At 47.5% G+C, this 27,814-nt stretch overlaps 1 protein-coding gene across 1 annotated transcript in view; it reads right to left on the reverse strand.

The window, feature by feature from the left end:
• dnah2 (dynein, axonemal, heavy chain 2) overlaps window positions 1-27,814 on the reverse strand; it is a 330,858-nt gene that overhangs the window by 267,475 nt on the left and 35,569 nt on the right. Inside the window, exons 8-12 of the mRNA XM_072591365.1 lie at window positions 18,723-18,914; window positions 15,791-15,948; window positions 11,024-11,111; window positions 7,393-7,598; window positions 2,187-2,316 (exon numbers count right to left, since the gene is read on the reverse strand). Of these exons, the coding sequence (XP_072447466.1) occupies window positions 2,187-2,316; window positions 7,393-7,598; window positions 11,024-11,111; window positions 15,791-15,948; window positions 18,723-18,914 (774 nt within the window). The remainder of the gene's footprint in view (window positions 1-2,186; window positions 2,317-7,392; window positions 7,599-11,023; window positions 11,112-15,790; window positions 15,949-18,722; window positions 18,915-27,814) is intronic.

Genomic DNA, 27,814 nt, shown 5'->3' on the forward strand with positions numbered 1-27,814 from the left:
TGGTGGGGGTGTATGAATGGTGGGGGTGTGTGTGAATGGTGGGGGTGTGTGTGAATGGTGGGGGTGTGGGTGAATGGTGGGGGTGTGTGTGAATGGTGGGGGTGTGGGTGAATGGTGGGGGTGTGGGTGAATGGTGGGGGTGTGGGTGAATGGTGGGGGTGTGTGTGAATGGTGGGGGGGTATGAATGGTGGGGTTGTGTGTGAATGGTGGGGGTGTGTGTGAATGGTGGGGGTGTGTGTGAATGGTGGGGGTGTGGGTGAATGGTGGGGGTGTGTGTGAATGGTGGGGTTGTGGGTGAATGGTGGGGGTGTGGGTGAATGGTGGGGGTGTGTGTGAATGGTGGGGGTGTGTGTGAATGGTGGGGGTGTGGGTGAATGGTGGGGGTGTGTGTGAATGGTGGGGGGGTGGGTGAATGGTGGGGGTGTGGGTGAATGGTGGGGGTGTGTGTGAATGGTGGGGGGGTATGAATGGTGGGGTTGTGTGTGAATGGTGGGGGTGTGGGTGAATGGTGGGGGTGTGTGTGAATGGTGGGGGTGTGTGTGAATGGTGGGGGTGTGGGTGAATGGTGGGGGTGTGTGTGAATGGTGGGGTTGTGTGTGAATGGTGGGGGTGTGGGTGAATGGTGGGGGTGTGTGTGAATGGTGGGGTGTGTGTGAATGGTGGGGGTGTGTGTGTGAATGGTGGGGGTGTGGGTGAATGGTGGGGGTGTGTGTGAATGGTGGGGGGGTGGGTGAATGGTGGGGGTGTGGGTGAATGGTGGGGGTGTGTGTGAATGGTGGGGGGGTATGAATGGTGGGGTTGTGTGTGAATGGTGGGGGTGTGGGTGAATGGTGGGGGTGTGTGTGAATGGTGGGGGTGTGTGTGAATGGTGGGGGTGTGGGTGAATGGTGGGGGTGTGTGTGAATGGTGGGGTTGTGTGTGAATGGTGGGGGTGTGGGTGAATGGTGGGGGTGTGTGTGAATGGTGGGGGTGGGGGTGAATGGTGGGGGTGTGTGTGAATGGTGGGGGTGTGTGTGAATGGTGGGGGTGTGTGTGAATGGTGGGGGTGTGGGTGAATGGTGGGGGTGTGTGTGAATGGTGGGGGTGTGTGTGAATGGTGGGGTTGTGTGTGAATGGTGGGGTTGTGTGTGAATGGTGGGGGTGTGGGTGAATGGTGGGGGTGTGTGTGAATGGTGGGGGTGTGTGTGAATGGTGGGGGTGTGGGTGAATGGTGGGGGTGTGTGTGAATGGTGGGGTTGTGTGTGAATGATGGGGGTGTGGGTGAATGGTGGGGGTGTGTGTTAATGGTGGGGGTGTGTGTGAATGGTGAGGGTGTGGGTGAATGGTGGGGGTGTGTGTGAATGGTGGGGGTGTGTGTGAATGGTGAGGGTGTGGGTGAATGGTGGGGGTGTGTGTGAATGGTGGGGGTGTGTGTGAATGTTCGGGGGGTGTGTGTTAATGGTGGGGTTGTGTGTGAATGGTGGGGGTGTGGGTGAATGGTGGGGGTGTGTGTGAATGGTGGGGGTGTGTGTGAATGGTGGGGGTGTGGGTGAATGGTGGGGGTGTGTGTGAATGGTGAGGGTGTGGGTGAATGGTGGGGTTGTGTGTGAATGATGGGGGTGTGGGTGAATGGTGGGGGTGTGTGTTAATGGTGGGGGTGTGTGTGAATGGTGGGGGTGTGGGTGAATGGTGGGGGTGTGTGTGAATGGTGGGGGTGTGGGTGAATGATTTAGCATTTCAGTAGGAAGACCTTTCTTCTCTCCAATAATATAAAACAATGAACTGCAGCTGCCGGAGATCGGAAACAAAAACAGAAAGTACTAGGGAAGTCCATCGACCTGGCAATATGCCTGGAGACATAGTCAGAATTAGTGATTTGAGTCCAGTCCCCATTCAGAATCGATTCATGGACTTGAAACACTAGCTCTGTCTATCCATCCAGAGATGCTCCTGCATTTCTGTTCCTCATTTCCACATGGGCTGGAGCAAAACTCTGAAGCCAAGAGTATGGCTGCTGTTTGCAAACTCCCCAGCTGACAGAATGCACGCTCTCAGCATCTACACTGTCATTTCAGTCAGGTCACTTCTCATTTTACAAAAGACGAGGAAAGCAGTTCTCCTCTAGCATGGCCCTCATCCTGATCCACATGGGAAACCCAGAAGGGGTTTTCACCTGAGGTTTCTCACATCCAATCATCACCCATACCTCACGGTTAGCCAGCCGCTGGAATACATCGAGAAACTCTACTCCATGCTGTACTGTAGTCATGGTTTCAAACGAGGATGAGATTAGATTCTGCATCATCACTTCCAGATCTTTAATACCTGAACGGAACCTGAATAAAAACATACAAACAGTGAGCAATGAAAGCTCAACACTCTCCCCCTCTCTCTCTCTGTCTGTCTCTCTCTCTCTCTCTCTCTCCCTCTCTCTCTCTCTCTCTCTCTCTCCCTCTCTCTCACTTCTCTCTCTGTCTGTCAGTCTGTCTCTGTCTGTCTCTCTCTCACACACAAACACACTGTCTCTCTCTCTCTCTCTGCCTCTCTCTCCCTGTCTCTCTCTGTCTGTCCGTCTCTCTGTCTCTGTCTCTGTCTCTCTCTCTCTGTCTCACTGTCTCTGTCTCACTGTCTCTCTCTGTCTCTCTCTCTCTGTTATTTGTCTCTGCCTCTCTCTCTCTGTCTCTCTCTGTCTGTCAGTCTCTCTGTCTCTCTCTCTCTGTCTCTCTCTCTGTCTCACTGTCTCTCACTCACTGTCTCCCTCTCTCACTGTCTCTGTCTCTCTCTGTCTCTCTCTCTCTGTTATCTGTCTCTGTCTCTCTTTCTGTCTCTCTCTGTCGCTCTCTCTCTCTGTCTCTCTGTCTCACTGTCTCTCACTCACTGTCTCCCTCTCTCACCGTCTGTCTGTCTCTCTCTGTCTCTCTGTCTCTCTCTCTCTGTTATCTGTCTCTGTCTCTCTCTGTCTCTCTTTCTCTCTCTGTCGATCTCTCTCTGTCTCTGTCTCTCTCTCTCTGTCTCATTGTCTCTCACTCACTGTGTCCCTCTCTCACTGTCTCTGTCTGTCTCTCTCTCTCTCTCTGTTATCTGTCTCTGTCTCTCTTTCTCTCTCTCTCTGTCTTTCACTCACTGTCTCCCCCTCTCACTGTCTCTGTCTGTCTCTCTCTGTCTCTCTCTCTGTCTCTTTCTCTCTTTCTCTCTCTCTGTCCCTCTCTCCTCCCCCCCTCTCTTTCTCTCTCTCTGCCTCTCTGTCTATCTCTCTCTCTCTCTCTCTGTCTCTCTCTCTCCCTCTCTGTCTGTCTCTCTCTCTTTCTCTCTGTCTCACTGTCTCTCTGTCTCTCTTTCACTCTATCTGTCTCTCTGTCTGTCTCTCTCTCTCGCTCTGTCTCGCTCTATCTGTCTCTATCTCTCTCTCTTTCTCTCTCTGTCTGTGTGTGTCTGTGTCTCTCTCTGTCTCTGTCTCTCTCTTTCAGTCTCCGTCTGTCTCTCTGTCAGTCTCTCTCTCTGTCTCACTCTGTCTCGCTCTCTGTTTCTCCCTCTATCTGTCTGTCTCTCTCTCTGTCTCTCTCTGTCTCTCTCTCTCTCACTCACTGTCTCTCTGTCTCTCTCTCGCCCTATCTGTCTCTGTCTGTCTCTCTGTCTGTCTCTCTCACGCTCTGTCTCGTTCTGTCTGTCTCTCTGTCTCTCTGTATCTCTCTGCCTTTAAACAGCTCAAGGTAATAAAATTAACCCGACAGGAGTACTGCTGGCAGTGAAGAGGCTGGATTGTTGCTGGGCAGTGAGTGGTCTTGCTGAGGTTCGGGGTGTCACTGAAAAGCTTACTTTAAACACAAGTAAGATTGAACTTGGACAATTAATAATCAAGCATTATTTTTGATGAAAGAAATAAACATTTTTCATTTCTATAACACTTTTCACACCCTCAAGACCTCTTTAAGCAGGGCAACATCTCGTTACAGGATGGCATAGTGTATTATCGTCAGAGTATTTATCCAGAGACCTGGGAAGCTGGATTTAAATCCTGCCAGACAGTGGAACTCAAATCCAATAAAATATTTTGAATTAAGAGTCTATAGTGTCCATGAAACCATTGTCAATTGCCCAATAAAACCCAGCGAGCTCACTTCCGTACAGAAAGAAACTGCTATCTGTATGTGGTCTGACTTACATGCCACCCCAGACCCCAACAATGTGGTTGATTTTTAACTGTCCTGTTGGGGTATCAGGGGTGGGTGTTAAATGCTGATCTAGCCTATGGTGTCTACATCCTATACATGAATGGGCAAATCTATTATCCACAGACAATAACAATTGCTTTGAAGTGTAGTCAGTGTTATGTTGTAAGAAATCCAGCTGCCAATGTGTGCATATCAAGATAGTCCAAACAACACATCGTGGTTATCTGTCCAGATAATAAATCTCTTTTGAAAAGCAATATTGATTGAGGGGTAAATAAGAGTCCTGAAGGATGTGTTCCTGCTTGATGCCAAGGTTATGGACATCACTTCTGGGCTGAAGAGAAACTTGGAGTGGGATGGACAGGTTCCATTTGTCATAGTTCACAAAGATACCAATAACATAGGGAGGACTAGAAAACAGGGTCTGCTGAGGGATTGTGAACAGGGCTAAATTAAAAAGCAAGAGTACAAGTGGTAATAAGTTTCGGATTACTACTTGAGTGTTGTGCAAGTTAGCACAGGGGGATGAAGGTTCGAGAGGTAAGCTCATGGCTCAAAGATTGCTGTGGGGGAAAGAGGTTCCAATCCATGGGTACTGGCAGCAGCAGCACTGAGGGAAACAAAAACACAAGGAAATAGCAGATAATGTACAAAGAAATTTGCATCAGTCTTCACAGTGGACACTATTAACATGACAAAGATAACAAATCACCAAGGAGCTAATGGGAGGAAAGGTCTTGTAGTGATCTTTTTTACAAGGGATAAATGATTTGACCAAACTGAAGGCATCAAGGGCAGACAATTCGCCAGGATCGGATGACCTGTATCAAAGGGTTTTAGAAGTGGTGGCTCCAGAGACAGTGCAGTCATTGATTGAAATATTCTGGACTTCACTGGACTCCAGGAGTGTTCCAGCAGATTTAAAAGCTGCTAAAGTGACACCCCGGCTCAAGAAGGAGAGGAGACAGCAAACAGAAGACAATAGGCCAATTGGCTTCAAATCCACAGATGTGCAGGTCAGGTGAAACTGCACAAAGTGTTCAGGATGTGTAGGTTAGGTGCATTAGTCAGGGGGAAATATAGGATAATAGGGTAGGGGAATGGGTCTGGGTGGGTCTCCGCAGGGTCGGTGTGGACTTGTTGGGCCGAAGGGCCTATTTCCACACTGTAAGGATTTTATGATTCTATGACTCTACGAATACATCTGTCACTGGGAAAGTGTGAGAATCCATTATTGAGGAAACAATAGCACGATATTTCGAAAACCTTAACGCAATCAAATCCATATGGCCTTGTGTAAGGAAATCACGTTGAACAAATCTGGGCAGTAGAGTAATAATCATGTGGAATGGTGTGCAGATTTAAGGGGTTGAATAGCTACTCCTGCTCATATTTCTTATGTTCTGATCTAAATATTGTCCAAGAAACCAGGGGACACTCTCCTGTTCTTCCTTAAATGGTAGCCAGTGCAGGTTTTAACATCCAACTGGGAAAGCCAAAGTAAGGTGGATTCGCAGTAGAGACACCCAAAACAGAGCATGACTCCTCCACTGCTAAGCTTTCAAAAATGTAGCACTCCCTCAGCACTGACCCTCCGACAGTGCAGCGCTCCCTCAGCACTGACCCTCCAACAGTGCCCACTCCCTCAGCACTGACCCTCCGACAGTGCCCACTCCCTCAGCACTGACCCTCCGACAGTGCCCATTCCCTCAGGACTGACCCTCCGACAGTGCCCACTCCCTCAGCACTGACCCTCCGACAGTGCCCACTCCCTCAGCACTGACCCTCTGACAGTGCCCACTCCCTCAGCACTGACCCTCCGACAGTGCGGCACTCCCTCAGCACTGACCCTCCGACAGTGCGGCGCTCACTCAGCACTGACCCTCCGACAGTGCCCGCTCCCTCAGCACTGACCCTCCGACAGTGCCTACTCCCTCAGCACTGACCCTCCGACAGTGCGGCACTCCCTCAGCACTGACCCTCCGACAGTGCCCACTCCCTCAGCACTGACCCTAAGACAGTGCCTACTCCCTCAGCACTGACCCTCCGACAGTGTGGCACTCCCTCAGCACTGACCCACCGACATTGTGGCGCTCGCTCAGCACTGACCCTCTGACAGTGCCCACTCCCTCAGCACTGACCCACCGACAGTGCGGCACTCCCTCAGCACTGATCCTCCGACAGTGTGGCACTCCCTCAGCACTGATCCTCCGACAGTGCGGCACTCCCTCAGCACTGATCCTCCGACAGTGCGGCACTCCTTCAGCACTGACCCTCCGACAGTGCGGCATTCACTCAGCACTGACCCTCCGACACTGAGGCACTCCCTCAGCACTGACCCTCTGACAGTGAGGCACTCCCTCAGCACCGACACTCCGACAGTGCGGCACTCCTTCAGCACTGACCCTCCGACAGTGCAGCACTCCCTCAGCACTGACCCTCCGACAGTGCGGCATTCACTCAGCACTGACCCTCCGACACTGAGGCACTCCCTCAGCACTGACCCTCTGACAGTGAGGCACTCCCTCAGCACCGACACTCCGACAGTGCGGCATTCCCTCAGCACTGACCCTCTGACAGTGCCCACTCCCTCAGCACTGACCCCCCGACAGTGCGGCGCTCCCTCAGCACTGACCCTCCAACAGTGCAGCACTCCCTCAGCACTGACCCTCCGACAGTGCGGCGCTCCCTCAGCACTGACCCTCCGACAGTGCGACGCTCCCTCAGCACTGACCCTCCGACAGTGCGGCGCTCCCTCAGCACTGACCCTCCGACACTGCGGCACTATGTCAGCACTGACCCTCCGACAGTGCGGCGCTCCCTCAGCACTGACCCTCCAACAGTGCAGCACTGCCTCAGCACTGACCCTCCAACAATGTGGCACTCCCTCAGCACTGACCCTCCGACACTGCAGCACTACGTCAGCACTGACCCTCCGACAGTGCCTTCTCCCTCAGTGCCTTCCCTCCAACAGTGCAGCACTCCCTCAGTAATGGCACTGGGAATGCCAGCCTAGATAACATGCTTAGATCTCCAGAACACACAGCAGTGAGAGAGTGCTGTCCATTGTGCCTCAGCTGACACCTGTGGGGAAAATGCAAGAAAGAACCTGAAAACACAGGAACCGCCACAGCCATCAAAATAACTGAGCAGTCTCAATGGACCCCCTTTGCGATGTAATTAGTTTGTCACTGGGTAATGTGTTCCTGAAGCAATCTCATCGGGGTTAATAAGACTGACCTGCTGTACTCATCGTGCCAGAATGTATTCTTCACATCCAGGATTTCGTTCTTCATGAATTTTAGCAATTGTAGGATCTTGTCGAAGGTGGCTTCAATCTCGAGGAGACTCCGTGTTATTTCAGGACCGCGATGTCCCCCAAAACAGGGCAGGGGTATCTGCTCACCATCTTCCCATCGAGCAAAGAACTCCTGGCAGTCACACACCTGGGCAAATTGAAGGAAGGAAGGAACAGCAGCATTTCACACGATTACAGCATCAATGATTAATTACCAGCAGGTTTCCACAAACCAACCATTAAACTGTCAGTGGGTCAATGGAATGCATAGCTACTAACCTCTGAACTGCAATAATAAAAAACAGAAGGATACTTGATTTTGGCAGCACCTTTCGCTCCAATCTGTCTCACAGTGGTTCACAGCCAATGAAAAACTACTCTGAAGTCTGACCATCGTTGTCATGCTGGAAGGTAACCCATTTGAACAGATTTGGAGATGCTGGTGTTGGACTTGGGTGGACAAGGTTAAAAACCACACAACACCAGGTCATAGTCAAACAGGTTGAATTGGAAGCACTAGCTTTTGCAGCGCTGCTGCTTTATCAGATGGTTGAAGGAGCGTCGCTCTGAAAGCGAGTGTGCTTCCAATTAAACCTGTTGGACTATAACCTGGTGTTGTGCGATTTTTAACATTTGAACAGAAACAGTATTCAGGAGTGTCACCAGACTATCTGTTTCCCACTGCTGCTAACTCAGGACAAAATATTGGTTAGAACATTACAGACAACTCCCGACTCAGGAGATGGCAAGTTGGAGTGATCAGATCAGGCATTACCTTACTTCAATGGGCTGGAAGGCCCATTGAAGCGCTCCGGCCTGAAACATCGACTTTCCTGCTCCTCGGATGCTGCCAGACCAGCATGCCTTTTCCAGAAACACACTCTCGACTCTGATCACCAGCAACTGCAGATCTCACTGTCTTCTGGAAGGTCCATTGGCCTACTCCTTCACAGAATTCATGTTTGTAAGTTCTTCTTCAAAATGTTTGCACAAAACATAGATACACCCACATTGTCCTCAACGCTGACCCTCCAACAGTGCACTGCTCCCTCAACGCTGACCCTCCAACAGTGCACTGCTCCCTCAACACTGACCCTCCAACAGTGCACTGCTCCCTCAACGCTGACCCTCCAACAGTGCACTGCTCCCTCAACACTGACCCTCCAACAGTGCACTGCTCTCTCAACACTGACCCTCCAACAGTGCACTGCTCCCTCAGCACTGACCCTCCGACAGTGCACTGCTCCCTCAACGCTGACCCTCCAACAGTGCAGTGCTCCCACAATGCTGACCCTCCAACAGTGCACTGCTCCCTCAACGCTGACCCTCCAACAGTGCACTGCTCCCTCAACGCTGAACCTCCAACAGTGCACTGCTCCCTCAGCGCTGACCCTCCAACAGTGCACTGCTCCCTCAACGCTGACCCTCCAACAGTGCACTGCTCCCTAAGCGCTAATCCTCCAACAGTGCACTGCTCCCTCAATACTGACTCTCCAACAGTGCACTGCTCCCTCAACACTGACCCTCCAACAGTGCACTGCTCTCTCAACACTGACCCTCCAACAGTGCACTGCTCCCTCAGCACTGACCCTCCGACAGTGCACTGCTCCCTCAGCGCTAATCCTCCAACAGTGCACTGCTCCCTCAACACTGACCCTCCAACAGTGCACTGCTCCCTCAACACTGACCCTCCAACAGTGCACTGCTCCCTCAGCACTGACCTTCCAACAGTGCACTGCTCCCTCAGCACTGGCCCTCCAACAGTGCGCTGCTCCCTCAGCGCTGACCCTCCAACAGTGCACTGCTCCCTCAGCGCTGACCTTCCAACAGTGCACTGCTCCCTCAACACTAACCCTCCAACAGTGCACTGCTCTCTCAGCGCTGACCTTCCAACAGTGCACTGCTCCCTCAGCGCTGACCCTCCAACAGTGCACTGCTCCCTCAGCGCTGACCCTCCAACAGTGCACTGCTCCCTCAGCACTGACCCTCCAACAGTGCACTGCTCCCTCAGCGCTGACCTTCCAACAGTGCACTGCTCCCTCAGCGCTGACCCTCCAACAGTGCACTGCTCCCTCAGCGCTGACCCTCCAACAGTGCACTGCTCCCTCAGCACTGACCCTCCGACAGTGCACTGCTCCCCCAGCGCTGACCCTCCAACAGTGCACTGCTCCCTCAACACTGACCCTCCAACAGTGCACTGCTCCCTCAACGCTGACCCTCCAACAGTGCACTGCTCCCTCAGCACTGACCCTCCGACAGTGCACTGCTCCCTCAGCGCTGACCCTCCAACAGTGCACTGCTCCCTCAGCGCTGACCTTCCAACAGTGCACTGCTCCCTCAGCGCTGACCCTCCAACAGTGCACTGCTCCCTCAGCGCTGACCCTCCAACAGTGCACTGCTCCCTCAACACTGACCCTCCAACAGTGCACTGCTCTCTCAGCACTGACCCTCCAACAGTGCACTGCTCCCTCAATACTGACCCTCCAACAGTGCACTGCTCCCTCAGCGCTGACCTTCCAACAGTGCACTGCTCCCTCAGCGCTGACCCTCCAACAGTGCACTGCTCCCTCAGCGCTGACCCTCCAACAGTGCACTGCTCCCTCAGCACTGACCCTCAGACAGTACAGCACTCCCTCAGCACTGACCCTCCAACAGTATGGCTCTCTATCATTACTGGCCACTGACAGTGCACTGCTCCCTCAGCGCTGACCCTCCAACAGTGCACTGCTCCCTCAGCGCTGGCCCTCCAACAGTGCACTGCCCCCTCAGCGCTGACCCTCCAACAGTGCACTGCCCCCTCAGCGCTGACCCTCCAACAGTGCACTGCTCCCCCAGCGCTGACCCTCCAACAATGCACTGCTTCCTCAGCAGTGACCCTCAGACATTAAGGCACTCTATCATTACTGGCCACTGACAGTGCACTGCTCCCTCAGCACTGACCCTCCGACAGTAGTAGGGCACTCCATCCTTACTGACCACTGACAGTGCATTGCTCCCTCAGCCCTGACCCTCCAACAGTACAGCACTCTATCATTACTGACCACTGACAGTGCACTGCTCCCTCAGAGCTGACCATTTGACAGCCAAATCTCTTGACCAACATATTCTCAAGTCGAGTATATCCATATGTCAGTAGTATTTATTTAGCCAGGAGATACCTGGCTATCATGATGGGATAGCATACAAGATAAGGTAGTTCCAGTAGAAAATCGGGGGAAGGCATGTGGAGGAAAAAAGAATAAAGGGGGATGTGTTTCCTAATCCTGGCCCGCCCTTGCTCCGAGACCATAACTTCTTCCAGCACTGATAAGATGGTCACCAATCTGGAACATTAACGCTTTCTTCCTGTCTGACCTCCTGACAGTATCCCAGCATTTCGAGCTTTATTTCAGAGTTCTCACATCTGCACCATTTGGCTTTGGTTTACGTTAATGCAATATGCCCACAGATGAAGATTAACTTGCTTTTGCAACCATACTGAAAATGTGTTGCTGGAAAGCGTAGCAGGTCAGGCAGCATCCAAGGAGCAGGATAATCGACGTTTTGGGCATAAGCCCTTCTTCAGGAACATACCTCAAGCAGGTCCCTGCATCTCTGTATAAAAGCATCCACTTGGGCAAAGACACTTGTGTTGTCCAAGATCCAGGGGACATTTGAAAATCTGCAACCGGAAGGAACAAGCAGAATTTAGACTCGGAGTTAGCCTTCCTCTTGGCCTCAGTATTCCAGACCCTCTCTTTCCCCAATCCCATCCCGAAAATGCCGGAGGAATTTACAAGAGCTAGGGGGTGTGATGGATGGCAATTATAGGAAGGGAGAAAAGCTGTAGACACAGTCAGGTAGATGGGTTAACTCCAGGAAAGGTAGGAGGGGTAGGCAGCTAGTGCAGGAGTCTTCTGTGGCTATCCCCATCTCAAGCAAGGATGCTGTTTTGGAAAATGTAGGGGGTGATGGACTCTCAGGGAATGTAGCACGAACAGCCAGGTTTCTGATACCAAGACAGGTTCTAATGTAATGACAGGTACATCAGGTCCCAAACGATCAACTATAATAAGGGACTGTCTAGTCAGAGGCACAGATAGACGTTGCTGCAGCCAGCAGTGAAAAGTCAGAATGGTGTGTTGCCTCCTTGGTGTCAGGATCAAGGATATCTCAGGGAGGGTGCAGAATGTTCTCAAAGGGGCGAGGTATCAGCAGGAGGTTATTGTACACATTGGAGCTAACGACATAGGAAGGGAAAAGGATGATATTCTGAAGGGAGATGATAGAAAGTGAGGCTGGAATTTAAAAAGAATGTCCTTGAGAGTAGTAATATCTAGATTACTTCTGGTGCTGCGAGCTTGTGAGGGTAGGAACAGGAGGACAGTGCAGATGAATGCATGGCTGAGGAGCTGGTGCAGGGGAGTAGGGTTCACATTTTTGGATCATTGGAATCTCTTCTAGGGTAGAAGTCACCTGTACAAGAAGGACAGATTGCACCTGAATTGAAATTTGTAAGGAGATCTCAGTTATCTGTAAGAATAATAGGGTGGTTATGGTAGGGGATTTTAACTTTCCAAACATAGACTGGGACTGCCATAGTGTTAAGGGTTTAGATGGAGAGGAATTTGTTAAGTGTGTACAAGAAAATTTTTTGATTCGGTATGTGGATGTACCTATTGGAGAAAGTGCAAAACTTGACTTACTCTTGGGAAATGAGGCAGGGCAGATGACTGAAGTGTCAGTGGGGGAGCACTTTGGGGCAGCGACCATAATTCTATCAGTTTTAAAATAGTGATGGAAAAGGATAGACCAGATCTAAAAGTTGAAGCTTCAAATTGGAGGAAGGCAAATTTTGATGGTATTAGGCAAGAACTTTCAAAAGCTAATCGGGGACATATGTTCACAGGAAAAGAGACGGCTGGAAAAATGGGAAGCCTTCAAAAATGAGATGAGAGTCCAGTGACAGTATATTCTTGTTAGGGTGAAAGGAAAGGCTGGTAGATATAGGGAACGCTGGATGACTAGAGAAATTGAGGGTTGGGTTAAAAAAAAAGAAGCATATGTCAGGTATAGACAGGATAGATCAAGAGAATCCTTAGAAGAGTATAAAGGAAGTAAGAGTATACTTAAGAGGAAAATCAGGAGGGCAAAAAAGGGAGCATGAGATAGTTTGGCAAACAGAGTTAAGGAGAATCCAGAGGGTTTTTATACATATATTAAAGACAAAAGGGTAGCTGGGGAGAGAATAGGGCCCCTCAAAGATCAGCAAGTTGGACTTTGTGTGGAGTAACAGGAGATGGGGGAGATACTAAATGAGTACTTTGCATCAGTATTTACTATGGAAAAGGATATGGAAAATATAGAATGTAGGAAAATAGATGGTGACATCTTGCAAAATGTCCAGATTACAGAGGAGGAAGTGCTGGATGTCTTGAAACACGTAAAAGTGGATAAATCCCCAGGACCTGATCAGGTGTACCCGAGAACTCTGTGGGAAGCTAGAGGAGTGATTGCTGGGCCTCTTACTGAGATATCTATATCATCGATAGTTACAGGTGAGGTGCCGGAAGACTGGAGGTTGGCTAACGTGGTGCCACTGTTTAAGAAAGGTGGTAAGGTCAAGGCAGGGAACTATAGACCAGTGAGCCTGACGTCAGTGATGGGCAAGTTGTTGGAGGGAATCCTGAGGGACAGGATGTACATGTATTTGGAAAGGCAAGGACTGATTAGGGATAGTCAAGTGGCTTTGTGCGTGGGAAATCATGTCTCACAAACTTGATTGAGTTTTTGAAGAAGTAACAAAGAAGATTGATGAGGGCAGAGCAGTAGATGTGATCTATATGGACTTCAGTAAGGCGTTCGACAAGGTTCCCCATGGGAGACTGGTTAGCAAGGTTAGATCTCATGGAATACAGGGAGAACTAACCATTTGGATACAGAACTGGCTCAAAGGTAGAAGACAGAGGGTGGTGGTGGAGGGTTGTTTTTCAGACTGGAGGCCTGTGACCAGTGGAGTGCCACAAGGATCGGTGCTGGGTCCACTACTTTTCATCATTTATATAAATGTTTTGGATGTGAACATAGCAGGTATAGTTAGCAAGTTTGCAGATGACACCAAAATTGGAGTTGTAATGGGCAGCAAAGAAGGTTCCCTCAGATTACAACAGGATCTTGATCAGATGGGCCAATGGGCTGAGGAGTGGCAGATGGAGTTTAATTTAAATAAATGTGAGGTGCTGCATTTTGGAAAGGCAAATCTTAGCAGGACTTATACACTTAATGGTAAGGTCCTAGGGAGTGTTGCTGAACAAAGAGACCTTGGAGTGCAGGTTAATTGCTCCTTGAAAGTGGAGTCGCAGGTAGATAGAATAGTGAGGAAGGTGTTTGGTATGCTTTCCTTTATTGGTCAGAGCATTGAGTATAGGTTATACAGTACACTGGTTAGGCCACTTTTGGAATATTGCCTGCAATTCTGGTCGCTTCCTATTGGAAGGATGTTGTGAAACTTGAAAGGGTTCAGAAAAGATTTACAAGGATGTTGCCAGGGTTGGAGGATTTGAACTATAGGGAGAGGCTGAATAGGCTGGGGTTGTTTTCCCTGGAGCAGCGGAGGCTGAGGGGTGACCTTATAGAGGTTTATAAAATCATGAGGGGCATGGATAGGATAAATAGCCAAGGTCTTTTCCCTGGGGTGAGGGAATCCAGAATTAGAGGGCATAGGGGAAAGGGTGAGAGAGGAAAGGTATAAAAGGGACCTAAGGGGCAATGTTTTCATGCAGGGTGTGGTGCGTGTATGGACTGAGCTGCCAGAGGAAGTAGTGGAGGCTGGTACAATTACAGCATTTAAAAGGCATCTGGATGGGTATATGAATAGGAAGAGTTTAGAGGGATATTGTCCGAGTACTGACAAATTAGATTAGGATATCTGGTCAGCATGGACAAGTTGGACCGAAGGGTGTGTTTCTGTGCTGTGCACCTATTTGACCACTCTATTTACTCTATCCAGTCCTCTCATGATTCTATAAGGTCACCCCTCAGTCTCCGATGCTCTAAGGAAAACAGCTCCAGCACAGTGGCTCAGTGGTTAGCACTGCTAACTCATGGAGCCAGGGACCTGGGTTCGATTCCGGCCTCAGGTGACTGTCTGTGTGGAATTTGCACATTCTCCCTGTGTCTGCGTGGCTTTCCTCCGGGTGCTCTGGTTTCCTCCCACAGCCCAAAGATGTGCAGGTCAGGTGATTTGGCTATGCTAAGTTGTCCCATAGTGTTAGGTGCATTAGTGAGAGGGTTACTCTTCAGAGGGTTGGTGTGGACTTGTTGGGCCGAACTGCCTGTTGCCACACTGTAGGGAACCTAATCTATTCAGCCTCTCCCTGTAGCTCAAGCCCTCCAATCTTGGCAACATCCTTGTAAATCTTTTCTGAATGCTTTCAAGTTTCACAACATCCTTCCAATAGGAGGGATTCCAGAACTGCACATAATATTCCAAAAGTGGCCGAACTAATGTCCTATTTCTTATGGTCTTAAGGGCTGAGGTGAAGGCAATTTAAAACTTGTATGTAGCCATGAACTAAAAACCCTGAAGGCAACATTTTGGAAGCAAGTGCTGCTTACAAAGGGGTTGAAGGTATTTACCATTCACGGGGTGAAGTAAATGGAACTATGAACATTTTTCTTGAAGCTGTTCAGTATATCTCCTTATGTTAAATAAAAATGTTAAAATTTCCTGTCCTGAGTGCTGATTTTGCCTTAAAAGTTTAATTTCATAGAATCCCTACAATGTGGGAGCAGACCATTTGGCCCATCAAGTCTAATGCATTCATGATTGAACCATGAGTGCCATCATACATGAGGCTGATAACACTTTCACCCACAGCACAGGCTTGGGCACACGCATGGTTAGGTACAGGAATTCACTCGTACTCACACATGCACACACAGAAACATGAGCAAACAGACGCACTCTCACACAAAAGCATCTAAACAGATAAACACAGATTTGTGACCATCAGGAGAGTGAGAGGTTATGGGAGACAGGCAGAAAAGTGATGCTAAGGCCACAGTGAGATCAGCCATGATCCTACTGAGGAACAAGCAGGCTTGAGGAAGCAAACGGCCAACTCCTGTTCCTATTTCTTATCACCTTCTCATCACATACACACTGCAGCAGCCGAGACTGGATAGAAATCGAGAGGAGGATCATCACTGCCTGCCCTTTCCTCAGCCAACAGGCCAATTAAACACTACTTTGGACAACCACCTAACAATCTGAGAAAAGCAAACTTTTAAAACACAGAGATAACAGCATAAGCCAATACTCCAGAGCAGAGCAGAGCAGAGGATCTGATCGGGCCTCACCTGGTATGTATGAAGGCAGCACGTGCAAAGTGGGCTTTCCAGTTTTGACAACACTCAATGCAGTCTTGGAGAGTGACCTTACTCAAGTTGATGTGGCCATCAAATATCCTGTCCAATGAGATCTCTCCAGAGCACAGACGAATTATTTCATTACTCAGCTGAAAAGAGATCGAGTGACAGACGGGAAGAATAGGTTCATTACTAGCTGTATTCAGAGTGAAAACAATAAGATCACACAAGGTAAAGTGGGCCCGGTCACTGCAATTCAATTCATTGCATTGAACATGTATTTCCAACCATTATGGCGAGATGCTAATTTGCACAAAGTAATGCAAACCAAATCTTGTTTAAGCTAAAGAGTGTACAACCACGATAATCATACTCACTGCATAATCTGTTAAAATAAATCACCTTTTCAAATTTACACAACCTATTTCCACATCATGCATATTCCTTCATGTACTTTATTTACATAATTTATTTACACAATCTGGCACTTTAACTTCTGTAATCAATTAACACCATACTTCTAACAGTGCCCTGAAATTTGGCACTTCAATGAGCATACAAAAGCTCAACATTAGCCTTTCAATTATTTTGACGATGTTAGGCCACTTACAGCACCTCTTTTCTCACAATAGAAGAATTTCACATAAACTTGTTCATAAGTCACACTTTAACATCTAAACAGTAACATTTGAAGGAATCCCAGCTTCAGAAATTTGTACAACTGCAAAAATGATGCTCAATCATTGGAGCATACAAACAGATATGACACAACCAACTCCAGCTGAGCCCCTGCTCTGGCACTTTGTAATTGCCTGGGTGAAGCTGATTCCATCTTGGCCCAGCTTCAACGTATTTACCATCACAACGGCAGTGAATAAAACACGAGGGAGCTTCCCAGATTTGCAAAATGTCTTCCTCCTCCCTGAAATGTCTTCAGCTCAGCCCTGAAACCTTTGCAAAGAATGAGAAGGGGATGTTTCACAAAGCATTCCCTAATTTTATTCATCTTCTTTGCCCTGGTAAATAAACCAGAGAGAACCCCTGCTGTCTTTATATCGTAACTCCCGCTCCCAGTATTTTTTAATCACCAGATGTTGCTAGTAATGATTCTCATTTAATCATTTTAGCTGCTGTAGGCTACATTTTCCTTCTTGACTTGCTCCATTATCACTCCCTTTTTGCTTTTCAGCATCACCCTATCATTTAATCACTCCATATCACCAATCTCGCCTTTTGTTCTAACAAAGTCCTCACCCTCAGAACGCCTCTGTGCTTACACCTACAGCATTTCCCAGTTGCGATGAGGGGTTACCAACCTGGATTCTCAACACTAACGTGGATAACCGGAGCCAGTAAAATACCTCACTTTGCTTATTTGTACTTCTGTAAGGTACTAATTTGAGCTCAGTTTGAGAAATGTGTCCAGTTGAGGGTGCCGCAGTTTAGGGAGAATATGAAGGCATTAAAGAGTGTGCAGGAAACGTTTATGGGATGGTTCTAGGGACCAGGAATTCCCATTATGAAGGTAAATTGGAGAAGCTGTGATTGTTCTCCTTGGAAAAGAAAAGGCTGAGATGAAATCTGATTGAAATATTGAAAATCAGGAGAGACTGGGCAGTATAAACAGAAAGAAAACATTACCACACTAAAAGGATCAAGAATAACATGACACACATTTTAAAGTTATTATTACAAGAATACAAAGTGGCACGATGAATAACTTTTTCGCACAGTAAGTGGTTCACTGCTGGAATGCACTGCCTGTGAGTGCGATGACAAAGTACTAAAGAGATATTCTAAAGGGTGTTAGTTGTTTATTTGGCAAAGAATAATGTGCAAGGTTACGTGGGAAAGGCAGGGGCTTTGCTCTAGGTGAGATGCTTATTTGGTGAACTGGCACAGAAATGATGGGCTGAAGGGCCTCCTGAAGTGTAACAGTTCTGTGATTCTCTCTGTCTGCAATAGGTCAATGGTCAATGGGCATGGAATTACCAAGCATGGCAGGGTGGAGTGGTGCTGCAATGAGGGGCCACAAATCAGAGCCAGGGCACTCAAATTCACTCGAAAACTAAAGGCTGGCCACAATCTCTGAAAATGCCAGAGGACTGGGCCATTCACATTTCCCCTATCAAGGTGGCCAGGTTACCAATACTGGGCTCTGCCTCATGACTTCTCCCTCGGTTTTATCAGGCACAGGAAATCCTGAAGATTTGGGAATCATTGCCATTTCTCAAGAACTCCCTCATCATCCTGCGACAATTCAGGCCAATAGCTCTTCCTCTCTCTCCATGGCTGCTACCTGACCAGCAGAGTGTTTACACTGCTAGTGATTTTAGATGTTTTCAACCTGTCTGTACACCCTGCCACTGTGAATCCTTGCAGATCACCAATGGTGTTTCAATGGCACACTAAAACCCAAGCACCACATCTCCTCTCAACCCGCATGAACCAGCACATCAGGCCAAATTTAACAGGAGAAAATTGGGGGTAAATCAGAAATGGGAGCATGGTGAAATGCTGCACTAAAAGCTTGATAATTTAAGAAAAATGTACAGATTGAGGGGTATAAAGTTCTTTGAGGGCCTGCAAATGAATTAAACATTGGCAATAAATTGATCTTGGTTTTGAGTGAGGTGTAACAGGAAGGAAGATTATTTGGAACACAGGTAGAGGAGAAAGCCATTTCGACCCTTGAGCCTATTCCATTTATTTAGGTCTTTGTTGGTCTGTATCTCAACTTCATTTACCTGCCTGGGCTGCATTGCCCTTAATTCCCTTACCTAACAAAACGTGTTAATCTCAGTTCTGAAATTCCATGCATTTCCTGCTCAAGCCTCTTGAACTGATGACCTACTGCATTCAGTGGCAACATATCAGCCACTGACCCCTAGCCAGCTACATGGTCAGCTCTGGCTTTACTCACCTTACGGAAGAGCGCGGTGATACGATCCCTGGTGTTGTAGAACTTTGAGTTAACCCAGATGATCCGGATGAGGTTGAGGATGTGAGGCAGCTTGGCTGGAATGTCTTTGACTTTCAGCTTCACCAGCTCCCCACAGGGACTCGTGAGGACAGACAGGAAGCTGAGGTTTGACTGGGCCTGCAAACGTCCATCCTGAATGCAAAAAAAATTCAATAAATTACAAAAGCAGGACAAAACACAAAAATTCAACGCCACTCAAAAGGGAACCGAAACAGCATCTTTGTAGCTGAAATCCATTTCCAAGGTTTCTCACAGAGGGGAGAGTGAACCCAGAGGGCAAGAATAGAGGGATGGGGTAGGCGAGGAAGGCAATTCAAAAGATGGGTTGTTACGGAGGTGGGCAGTGATGGAATAGAAGGGGGGGGGGGTGCTTGACAAGAGCTCTTCAAAGTGTGGAGGCGAGATAGCTGACAGGTTTCAGCCACATTTTTAGAAAAGTCATATCTTAATGCTCTATGGAGAGAATTTAAGATTTAAATGGCCATGTTATTTTTATAATTGCATATTTAAAGAACTGCATTAGGAATACATTACTGTCTCATCAATCTAATGAAGTGAACAGTGCGACGATCTAATTGTTTGCCCATCCAGAAAAGAAAATCACTCAGGGTATGGATGTTCAATTTGTCAGACATACTGACACAGCTATCAAAGCATTTACCAGGGATTGGAAACTCAGAAACTTCAGCAGCCACAGCTTTTTGCTGGAGAGAGTTCCGAACTTCCACTACTCCTTTGTGTGAGGGATAGCTTTCCACCATCGCTCTTGAACAGCCTGATTCTGATTTTATGATTATAACCCCGTGTTATTGTTTCCTTTGTAGCTGGCCTCTTCCAGTCCTACCAAACCTGTGAATCATTTTAAAGCTGAAGCATATACTGTACACCTGGGGAGCATGATTGCAGGACACTGTGGAGGCCAGCATGGCCTGAAAGGCTTAGGTAAAGGATTCCTGACGAAGGGCTCATGCCCGAAACGTCGATTCTCCTGCTCTGTGGATGCTGCCTGACCTGCTGCGCTTTTCCAGCAACACATTTTCAGCTCTGAAAGGCTTAGGTAGCCAGGGCTGAGAATTTCAGCTTTATTTCCTGGGGGCGAGGTGATGCTGCAGAGAATCAGTTGAAGTTGACAGTCATTGGTGGGCAATAGCTTTACTGGACTTGATCAAAAATAGGAAGCAGGTGGCCAGGTTCAAGATGATTTGAGAATTTCTGCAGGGATAGGTCATACAGCTTGTAAAGTGTGTTGTTAAGAGTAGAGGTGATAAGTACGAGAGTTCGAGTGCAGTTGGAGAAATCTAGAAATGCAAGAAGTGCTTAGTTCTGTCTTTACAGAAGAAGACATAAAAACTGCAGAAATGAAGGGAACTGAAAACTGTTAAACCTCAGAACCCGGATAATTGAGATCCAGCTACTAATGGTCGTGTCCAGTCAAGTAAAAGGACAGATTAATTGTCAGCTCTCAAAATCCCTTTAATTCTGGAACAATCCCAGTAAATTAGAGGGTGTGAAATATAACCTCACTGTTTAAAAAAGGAAAACATGGATTTATTGATTAATTAGAGACAAAGAAACTGCAGATGCTGGAATCCAAAGTAGACAGGCAGGAGGCTGGGAGAACAGGCAGCTTCAGGAGATGGAGAAGTCAACGTTTCGGGTGTAACCCTTCTTCAGGACAGGGAGTGGGTGTAGGGTGAGCTGCAGATAAAGGGGGCAGGGTGGTGAAGTGGGGATAGGTGAAGACAGGCAGAGGGTATGACCTGGCTGGTCAATGGGAGGAATGGATCAGGTAGGTGGCAGGGAGCAGTGGAAGGGAGAGTGAGGGGCTGGGAATGGAGTCAGGGGATGGGAATGGAGGCTATTTGAAATTGGAGATGAGGTGTTTGTTCCTCCAATTTGCGATTTGTTTTGTTGTTGCAAGGATGGTCATGTTGGAAAGGGAGTGGGGAAGGAGAATTGAAATGGGCAGTGACTGGGGGGGTCTAGTTGGCCCCTGCGGGCCAGGCTGAGATGCTCAGTGAAGCGTTCCCTTAGTTTATGTTTGGTCTTTCCCATTGTAGAGAAGACCACACCGGGAACACCTGATGGAGTAAACTAGGTTGGAGGAGAGGCAGGCGAACCTCTGTCTCACCTGGAAGGACTGTTTGGGGCCCACGATGGAAGTGAGGAGGGTGGTGTACCGGCAGGTTTGCATCTTTTCCGGTTGCAGGGGAAGGTACCTGAGGGTTCGGGGGGGTGGGGGGAGGTTGGTGGGAAGAGTGGCACAAACCAAGGATTGTCAAAGGGAACAGTCCTTGTGGAAGGGAGAGAGGGGTAGGGAGGGGAAGGTGTGCTTGGCACTGGGGTCTAGTTGGAGTTGGCAGTAGTGTTAAAGGATGATGCGCTGAATGTGGAGACTAGGGGGGTCGTAGGTGAGGACAAGGGGGACTCTGACCCCCTGCCACCGACCTGATCCATTCCTCCCATTGACCAACCAGGTCGCACCCTCTACCTGTCTTCCCCTAGCCCCAATTCACCACCCTGCCTCCGCCACCCCCTTTATCTGCAGCTCCCCCTAAACGGACCCCCAGTCCTGAAGAAGGGTTACACTCCAAACACGACATCTCCACCTCCTCCTGGCTTGCTGTGTTCTTTCCAGCCTCCTGCCTGTCAACTTACAGATTGGTTAGCCTGACATCAGGAATAGGGGACAATGGTAGAGTTTACTTTGATTTGATTTGATTTATTGTAGTCACATGTACCTAAATACAGTGAAAGGTTTTTTTTTGTGAGCAGTATAGGCAGATCACAGCAAACAAGGGCCTAAACAGTGTTTCCTGGTTAAGCAGCATTTCACCTGGACCTCCTCCAATCTTGTGGATTGTATTTGCTGCACCCAATGTGGCCTTCTCTACGTTGGAGAAACCAAACACAGGCTGGGTGACTGCTTTGTGCAACAGCTCTGGTCTGCGCACACAAGCATGACCCTGACCTTCCCATAGCCGGTCATTTAACATACCGTCCTGTACCTGTCTGTCCTCAGCAATTTGCAGCGTTCCAGTGAAACACAGCACAAACTTGAGAAACAATATCTCATCTTCAGACTGGGCACTTTACAACCTTCTGGACTTGATATTGAGATCAACACTTTCAAACTGTGAATCATTTTCTTTTAGTTTGTTATTGTTACGAAATTGAAAGCATGTAGGTTTATTTTGAAACAGAAAGTGTTTTCTGAATTTTGAAGTAAACTTCAAGTGCAGGCTGAGTTGTCCTAATGGAAAGGCTGGGAGATGGGCTGTTCCAAAACTGATACATGGAACAATTGGTTGTGAAATGTATACCTGAGGTTTGGTTGCTGTTTTGACAATTCGAATTTAACCAATCAGTTTAAATTATTCCCAGAATACTAAAACCCAATTGAGTTTGAATTTATTGTTTTGACGACATTGGACCTAATGAGATGGTACGATCTTGCAGGGGGGAGCGGGTGCGTATAAAAAAGAACAGGGGCATTTTGAAAATTGGTCAGAGAGGAACTGCCATTGATCAGCCGAGCAAATGCCGTAGAGCCAGAGAGCTACCTCCCATCTAACATCTTGCTCTTAAAGAAATGAGAAAACACTCCCTATCAAAGGGACCGTTTCATGTAAAACAGAATCACAGTAAAAAGAGAGAAGATGACCCAGGGAGATCAGCAGAAGGAAGACTAAAGACTGCAGAAAAGACAGAGATTGTGTGGTTAAGGTGATGTTTAATGAGTGTGTTTCTGAAACAGTATTTTTTATGGAATTGGGTTATAGATAGTCAGTAGTTAAGAAAAAGGGGGCTTGGATTTTGTGAATACTTTTTGTTTAGTGTTCACTATTAGCATTTGAAAAATAAACTGTTATTTTTCTTTAAATAGTGTAAATTATTCTCTGTCACTTACATTTTAACAGATTCTGAGGCAATGCAAGCTTTTCTGGGTTTCTGGTTTTACTTAACAGAGGGGTTTGACTTCAGCATTTTAACAGTTCGGGGGCTTGTTTTCCGGGATTTGGACAGGTTGAGATGGATCTGGATGGATTTGAACCAATTTGGGGTAAGAAAGATCCCAGAAGATTTAAACACTTGGCGATTAGTGTCCTGGATCATTAAATAAAACTTGGGTGAGAAAATTAGTTTAATTTTGGTTACTTGTGGTTGGTTAAATTAAAAGTGAGGGAAATGGCTCTTAAGATTGCTAAAGACCTTCTGGGGTTTAAAGATGCTTCCCAAATTTGCCAAGAAAGTTTAGAAAGACAGAGGAAGGATATACTTTTATAAGGAGCAAACGGGTTAGAATTGGGTCTAACCAGGGACAAAAGGAAAGCTGAAATTGTAATGGAGTTGGTGAAACACTCAGGTGGATCAGAGAAACAGACAAGTGCAGTAAAGTTAGAAAACTTAAAATACAAATGAGGCAACTGGAGTTAGAAGATAGATACAGGGAAAGAAGAGCCATGTTAGAAGATAAAGAAAGGGAGAGAAGGTTCTTAGCTGAGCAAAAAGAAAATGAAAGATAAAGATAGAGAGAAGAAAGAGAGACAGAATAAAAAGGAGAGAGAGAGAAGGTTATGTGCGCTGGATTGATAAGGTGACTAGTCTTTCTTTCTTTCTTTTAGTTTATCAGTAGGCACGTTGGGAATTTAAAATACTGGGAATGGAGGTTAGGGAAGTGGAATGTTCCTCCTGCAGAATGTGCAAGGTAAGAGTCACCACTAGTGTCCCTACTGACTGCATCTGCGGAAAGTGCACCCAACTCCAGCTCCTCGAAAACTGGAGCTGGAGCTGGATGAACTTCGGATCATTCGGGAGGTGAAGGGGGTTATTGAGAGGAGTTACAGGGAGGTAGTTACACCTCAGGTACAACAAGAAGGAAGATGGGTTATCGTTAGGGGACAGAAAGGAAACCAGCAGGCAGTGCAGGGATCCCTTGTGGCCGTTCTCCTCAACAACAAATATACTGTTTTGGATACTGTTGGGAGGAATGACTTACCAGGGGTTAGCAATGGGGCACAGGTCTCTGGCACAGAGTCTCTCCCTGTTGCTCATAAGGGAAGGGGGAAGAGGAGCAGAGCAGTAGTCATTGGGGACTCCATAGTTATGGGGACAGATAGAAGGTTCTGTGGGAATGAGGGAGACTCATGGTTGGTGTGTTGCCTCCCAGGTGCCAGGGTTCATGATGTCTATGATTGTGTTTTTGGGATCCTTGCGGGGGAGGGGGAGCAGCCCCAAGTCGTGGTCCACATTGGCACCAACAACATAGGGAGCAAGAGAGATAGGGATTTAAGGCAGAAATTCAGGGAGCTAGGGTGGAAGCTTAGAGCTAGGACAAACAGAGTTGTTATTGTGGTTCTGTTCGCCAAGCTGGGAATTTGTGTTGCAGACGTCTCGTCCCCTGTCTAGGTGACATCCTCAGTGCTTGGGAGCCTCCTGGGAAGCGCTTCTGTGATGTTTCCTCCGGCATTTGTAGTGGTTTGAATCTGCCGCTTCCGGTTGTTAGTTCCAGCTGTCCGCTGTAGTAGCCGGTATATTGGGTCCAGGTCGATGTGTTTATTGATTGAATCTGTGGATGAGTGCCATGCCTCTCGGAATTCCCTGGCTGTTCTCTGTTTGGCTTGTCCTATAATAGTGGTTGTCCCAGCTGAATTCATGTTGCTTGTCATTCTGCGTGTGTGGCTACTAAGGATGGCTAGTCGTGTCGTTTCGTGACTAGTTGGTGTTCATGGATGCGGATCGTTAGCTGTTATCATTAGTTGTTATCTCTGGTTTGTTGCTCATGCCACGTGCTAGTGAGGCCAGGTATAGGGAGAGAGAGGAGTTGAATACATGGCTATAGGGATGGTGCCGGAGGGAGGGTTTCGGATACCTGGATAATTAGGGCTCATTCTGGGTTGGTGGGACCTTTACAAAGAAGATGGTCAACACCTGAACCAGAGGGGGTACAATATCCTGCAGTGGGGGAAATTTGCTAATGATCTTCGGGTGGTTTAAATTAATTCAGCAGGGGGATGGGAACCAAAGTTGTCGTTCAAGTAGAGAGGAGGTTGAAAGTAAGGAGGTTCGAAATAAGGTTTCAGGGTCGCAAGAGGACACCGGCAAGCAAGAAATTGGTTTCAAGTGTGTCTATTTCAACAGCACGAGCATCCAGAATAAGGCGGGTGAACTTGCAGCATGGGTCAGTACCTGGGATTTCACCATTGTGGCCATTTCAGAGACATGGGTAGGGCAGGTTCAGAGACATTTCAGAGACATGGGAATGGTTGTTGCAGGTTCCTGGAGTTAGATGTTTCAGTAAGAACAGAGAATATGGTGAAGGCAGTGGGGGGTGGGGGGAGTGTGGCATTGTTAGTCAAGGACAGTCTTACGGCTGCAGAAAGGACGTTTGTGGTCTCATCTACTGAGGTGGTATGGGCTAAGATTAGAAACAGGAAGAGAGAGGTTACCCTGTTGGGAATTTTCTATAGGCCTCCAAATAGTTCAAGAGATTTAGAGGAAAGGATAGGAATGATGAATCTTGATAGGAGTGACAGTGACAGGGTAGTTATTATGGCGGACTTCCACTTTCCAAATACTGACTGGGAATACAATAGTTCAAGTATTTTAGATGGGTCAGTTTTTGTCCATTGTGTGCAGGAGGGTTTCCTGACACAGTATGTAGACAGGTCAACAAGGGGCAAGGCCACATTGGATTTGGTACTGGGTAGTGAACCTGGCCAGGTGTTAGACTTGGAGGTAAGTGAACACTTTGGTGATAGTGACCATAATTCAGCTATGTTTACTTTAGTGATGGAAAGGAATAGCTATACACCAGAGGGCAAGGGCTACAGCTGGGAGAAAGACAATTACATTGTGATTAGAGAAGATTTAGGATGCATAAGATGGGGAAGGAAACTGCAGGGAATGGGCACAATAGAAATGTGGAGCTTATTCAAGGATCACCTACTGTGTGTACCTGTCAAACTGGGAGGAAGTTGTTGAGCTCAGGAGCCATGGTTTTCCAAGGGTCTCTTGTCAAGAGGAAGAAGGCAGCTTATGTTAGGATGAGATGTGAAGGCTCAGTTAGGGCGATTGAGAGTTACAAAGTAACCAAGAAAGACCAAAACAGTGAGCTAAGATGAGCAAGGAGGGTGCATGAGACGTTGTTGGTGGATATGATCAGGGAAAACCCTAAAGCTTTCTATTGGTATATCAGGAATAAAAGAATGACTAGAGTAAGATTAGGGCCAATCAAGGACAGTAGTAGGAAGTTGTGTGTGGAGTCTGAGGAGATGGGACAGCGCTAAATTAATATTTTTCAACAGTATTCACACAGGAAAAAAAATGTTGTCGAGGAGAATACCAAGAAACAGGTTATTGGAATAGATGGCATTGAGATTCACAAGGAGGAGGTGTTAGCAATTCTGGCAAGTGTGAAAATAGATAAGTCCCCTGGGCTGGACGGGATTTATCCTAGGATTCTCTGGGAAGCCAGGGAAGAGATTGCTGAGCCTTTGGCTTTGATCTTTATGTTGTCATTGTCTACAGGAATAGTGCCAGAAGACTGGAGGATAGCAAATGTTGTTCCCTTGTTCAAGAAGGGGAGTAGAGACAGCCCTGGTAATTATAAACCAGAGAGCCTTACTTCGGTTGTGGGTTAAGTGTTGAAAAAGGTTATAAGAGACAGGATTTATAATCATCTCGAAAGGAATAAGTTGATTAAGGATAGTCAGCGTGGTTTTGTGAAGGGTAGGTTGTGCCTCACTAACCTTATTGAATTCTTTGAGAAGGTGACCAACAGGTGGATGAGGGTAAAGTGGTTGATGTGGTGTATATAGATTTCAGTAAGGCATTCGATAAGGTTCCCCACAGTAGGCTATCGCACAAAATACTGAGGCATGGGATTGAGGGCGATTTAGAGGTTTGGATCAGAAATTGGCTAGCTGGAAGAAGACAGAGGGTGGTGGTTGATGAGAAATGTTCATCCTGCAGTTCAGATACTCGTGTGTACTGCAAGGATCTGTTTTGGATCCACTGTTGTTTGTCATTTTCATAAATGACCTGGACAAGGGCATAGAAGAATGGGTTAGTAAATTTGTGGACAACACCATGGTCGGTACAGTTGTAGATAGTGCCGAACAATGTTGTAGAGGGACTTAGACAAGCTGCAGAGCTGTGCTGAGAGGTGGCAAATGGAGTTTAATGCAGAAAAGTGTGAGGTGATTCTCTTTGGAAGGAATAACAGGAATGCAGATCACTGGGCGAATGGTAACATTCTTGGTGGTATAGATGAGCAGAGAGATCTCGGTGTCCACGTACAAAGATCCTTCAAAGTTGCCACCCAGGTTGATAAGGTTGTTAAGAAGGCATACGGTGTGTTCACTTTTATTGGTAGAGGGATTGAGTATCAGAGCCACAAGATCATGCTGCAGCTGTACAAAGCTCTGGTGCAATTTCATTTGGAGTATTGCGTGCAGTTCTGGTCACCGCATTATAGGAAGGATGTGGAAGCTTTGGAAAGGGTTCAGAGGAGATTTACGAGGATGTTGCCTGGTATGGAGGGAAGGTCTTATGAGGAAAGGTTGAGGGACTTGAGGCTGTTTTTGTTAGAGAGAAGCAAGTTGAGAGGTGATTTAGTTGAGACATATATGATAATCAGAGGGTTAGATAGGGTGGACTGTAGATCCTTTTTCCTTGAATGGTGAAGGCTAGCACGAGGGGACATAGCTTTAAATTGAGGGGTGATAAATATAGGGCAGATGTCAGAGGTAGTTTTTTGACTCAGAGAGTAGGAGGGGCATGGAACACACTGGCTGCAACAGTTGTAGACTCGCCAACTTTACAGGCATTTACATGGTCATTGGATAGGCATATGGACGAGATTGAAATAGTGTAGGGTAGATGTGCTTCAGACTGGTTTCACAGGGCAGTACAACATCAAGGGCCAAAGGGCCTGTACTGTTCTGTAATGTTCCATGTTCGGTGTTCTAAGCTGAGCAAAAAGAAAGAGGCAGAGAAGTTGAACTTCAGAAGTTACAAATTCATCAGGG

The sequence above is a fragment of the Chiloscyllium punctatum genome, chromosome 21, assembly GCF_047496795.1.
Source record: "Chiloscyllium punctatum isolate Juve2018m chromosome 21, sChiPun1.3, whole genome shotgun sequence".
Taxonomy (NCBI): Eukaryota; Metazoa; Chordata; class Chondrichthyes; order Orectolobiformes; family Hemiscylliidae; genus Chiloscyllium; species Chiloscyllium punctatum.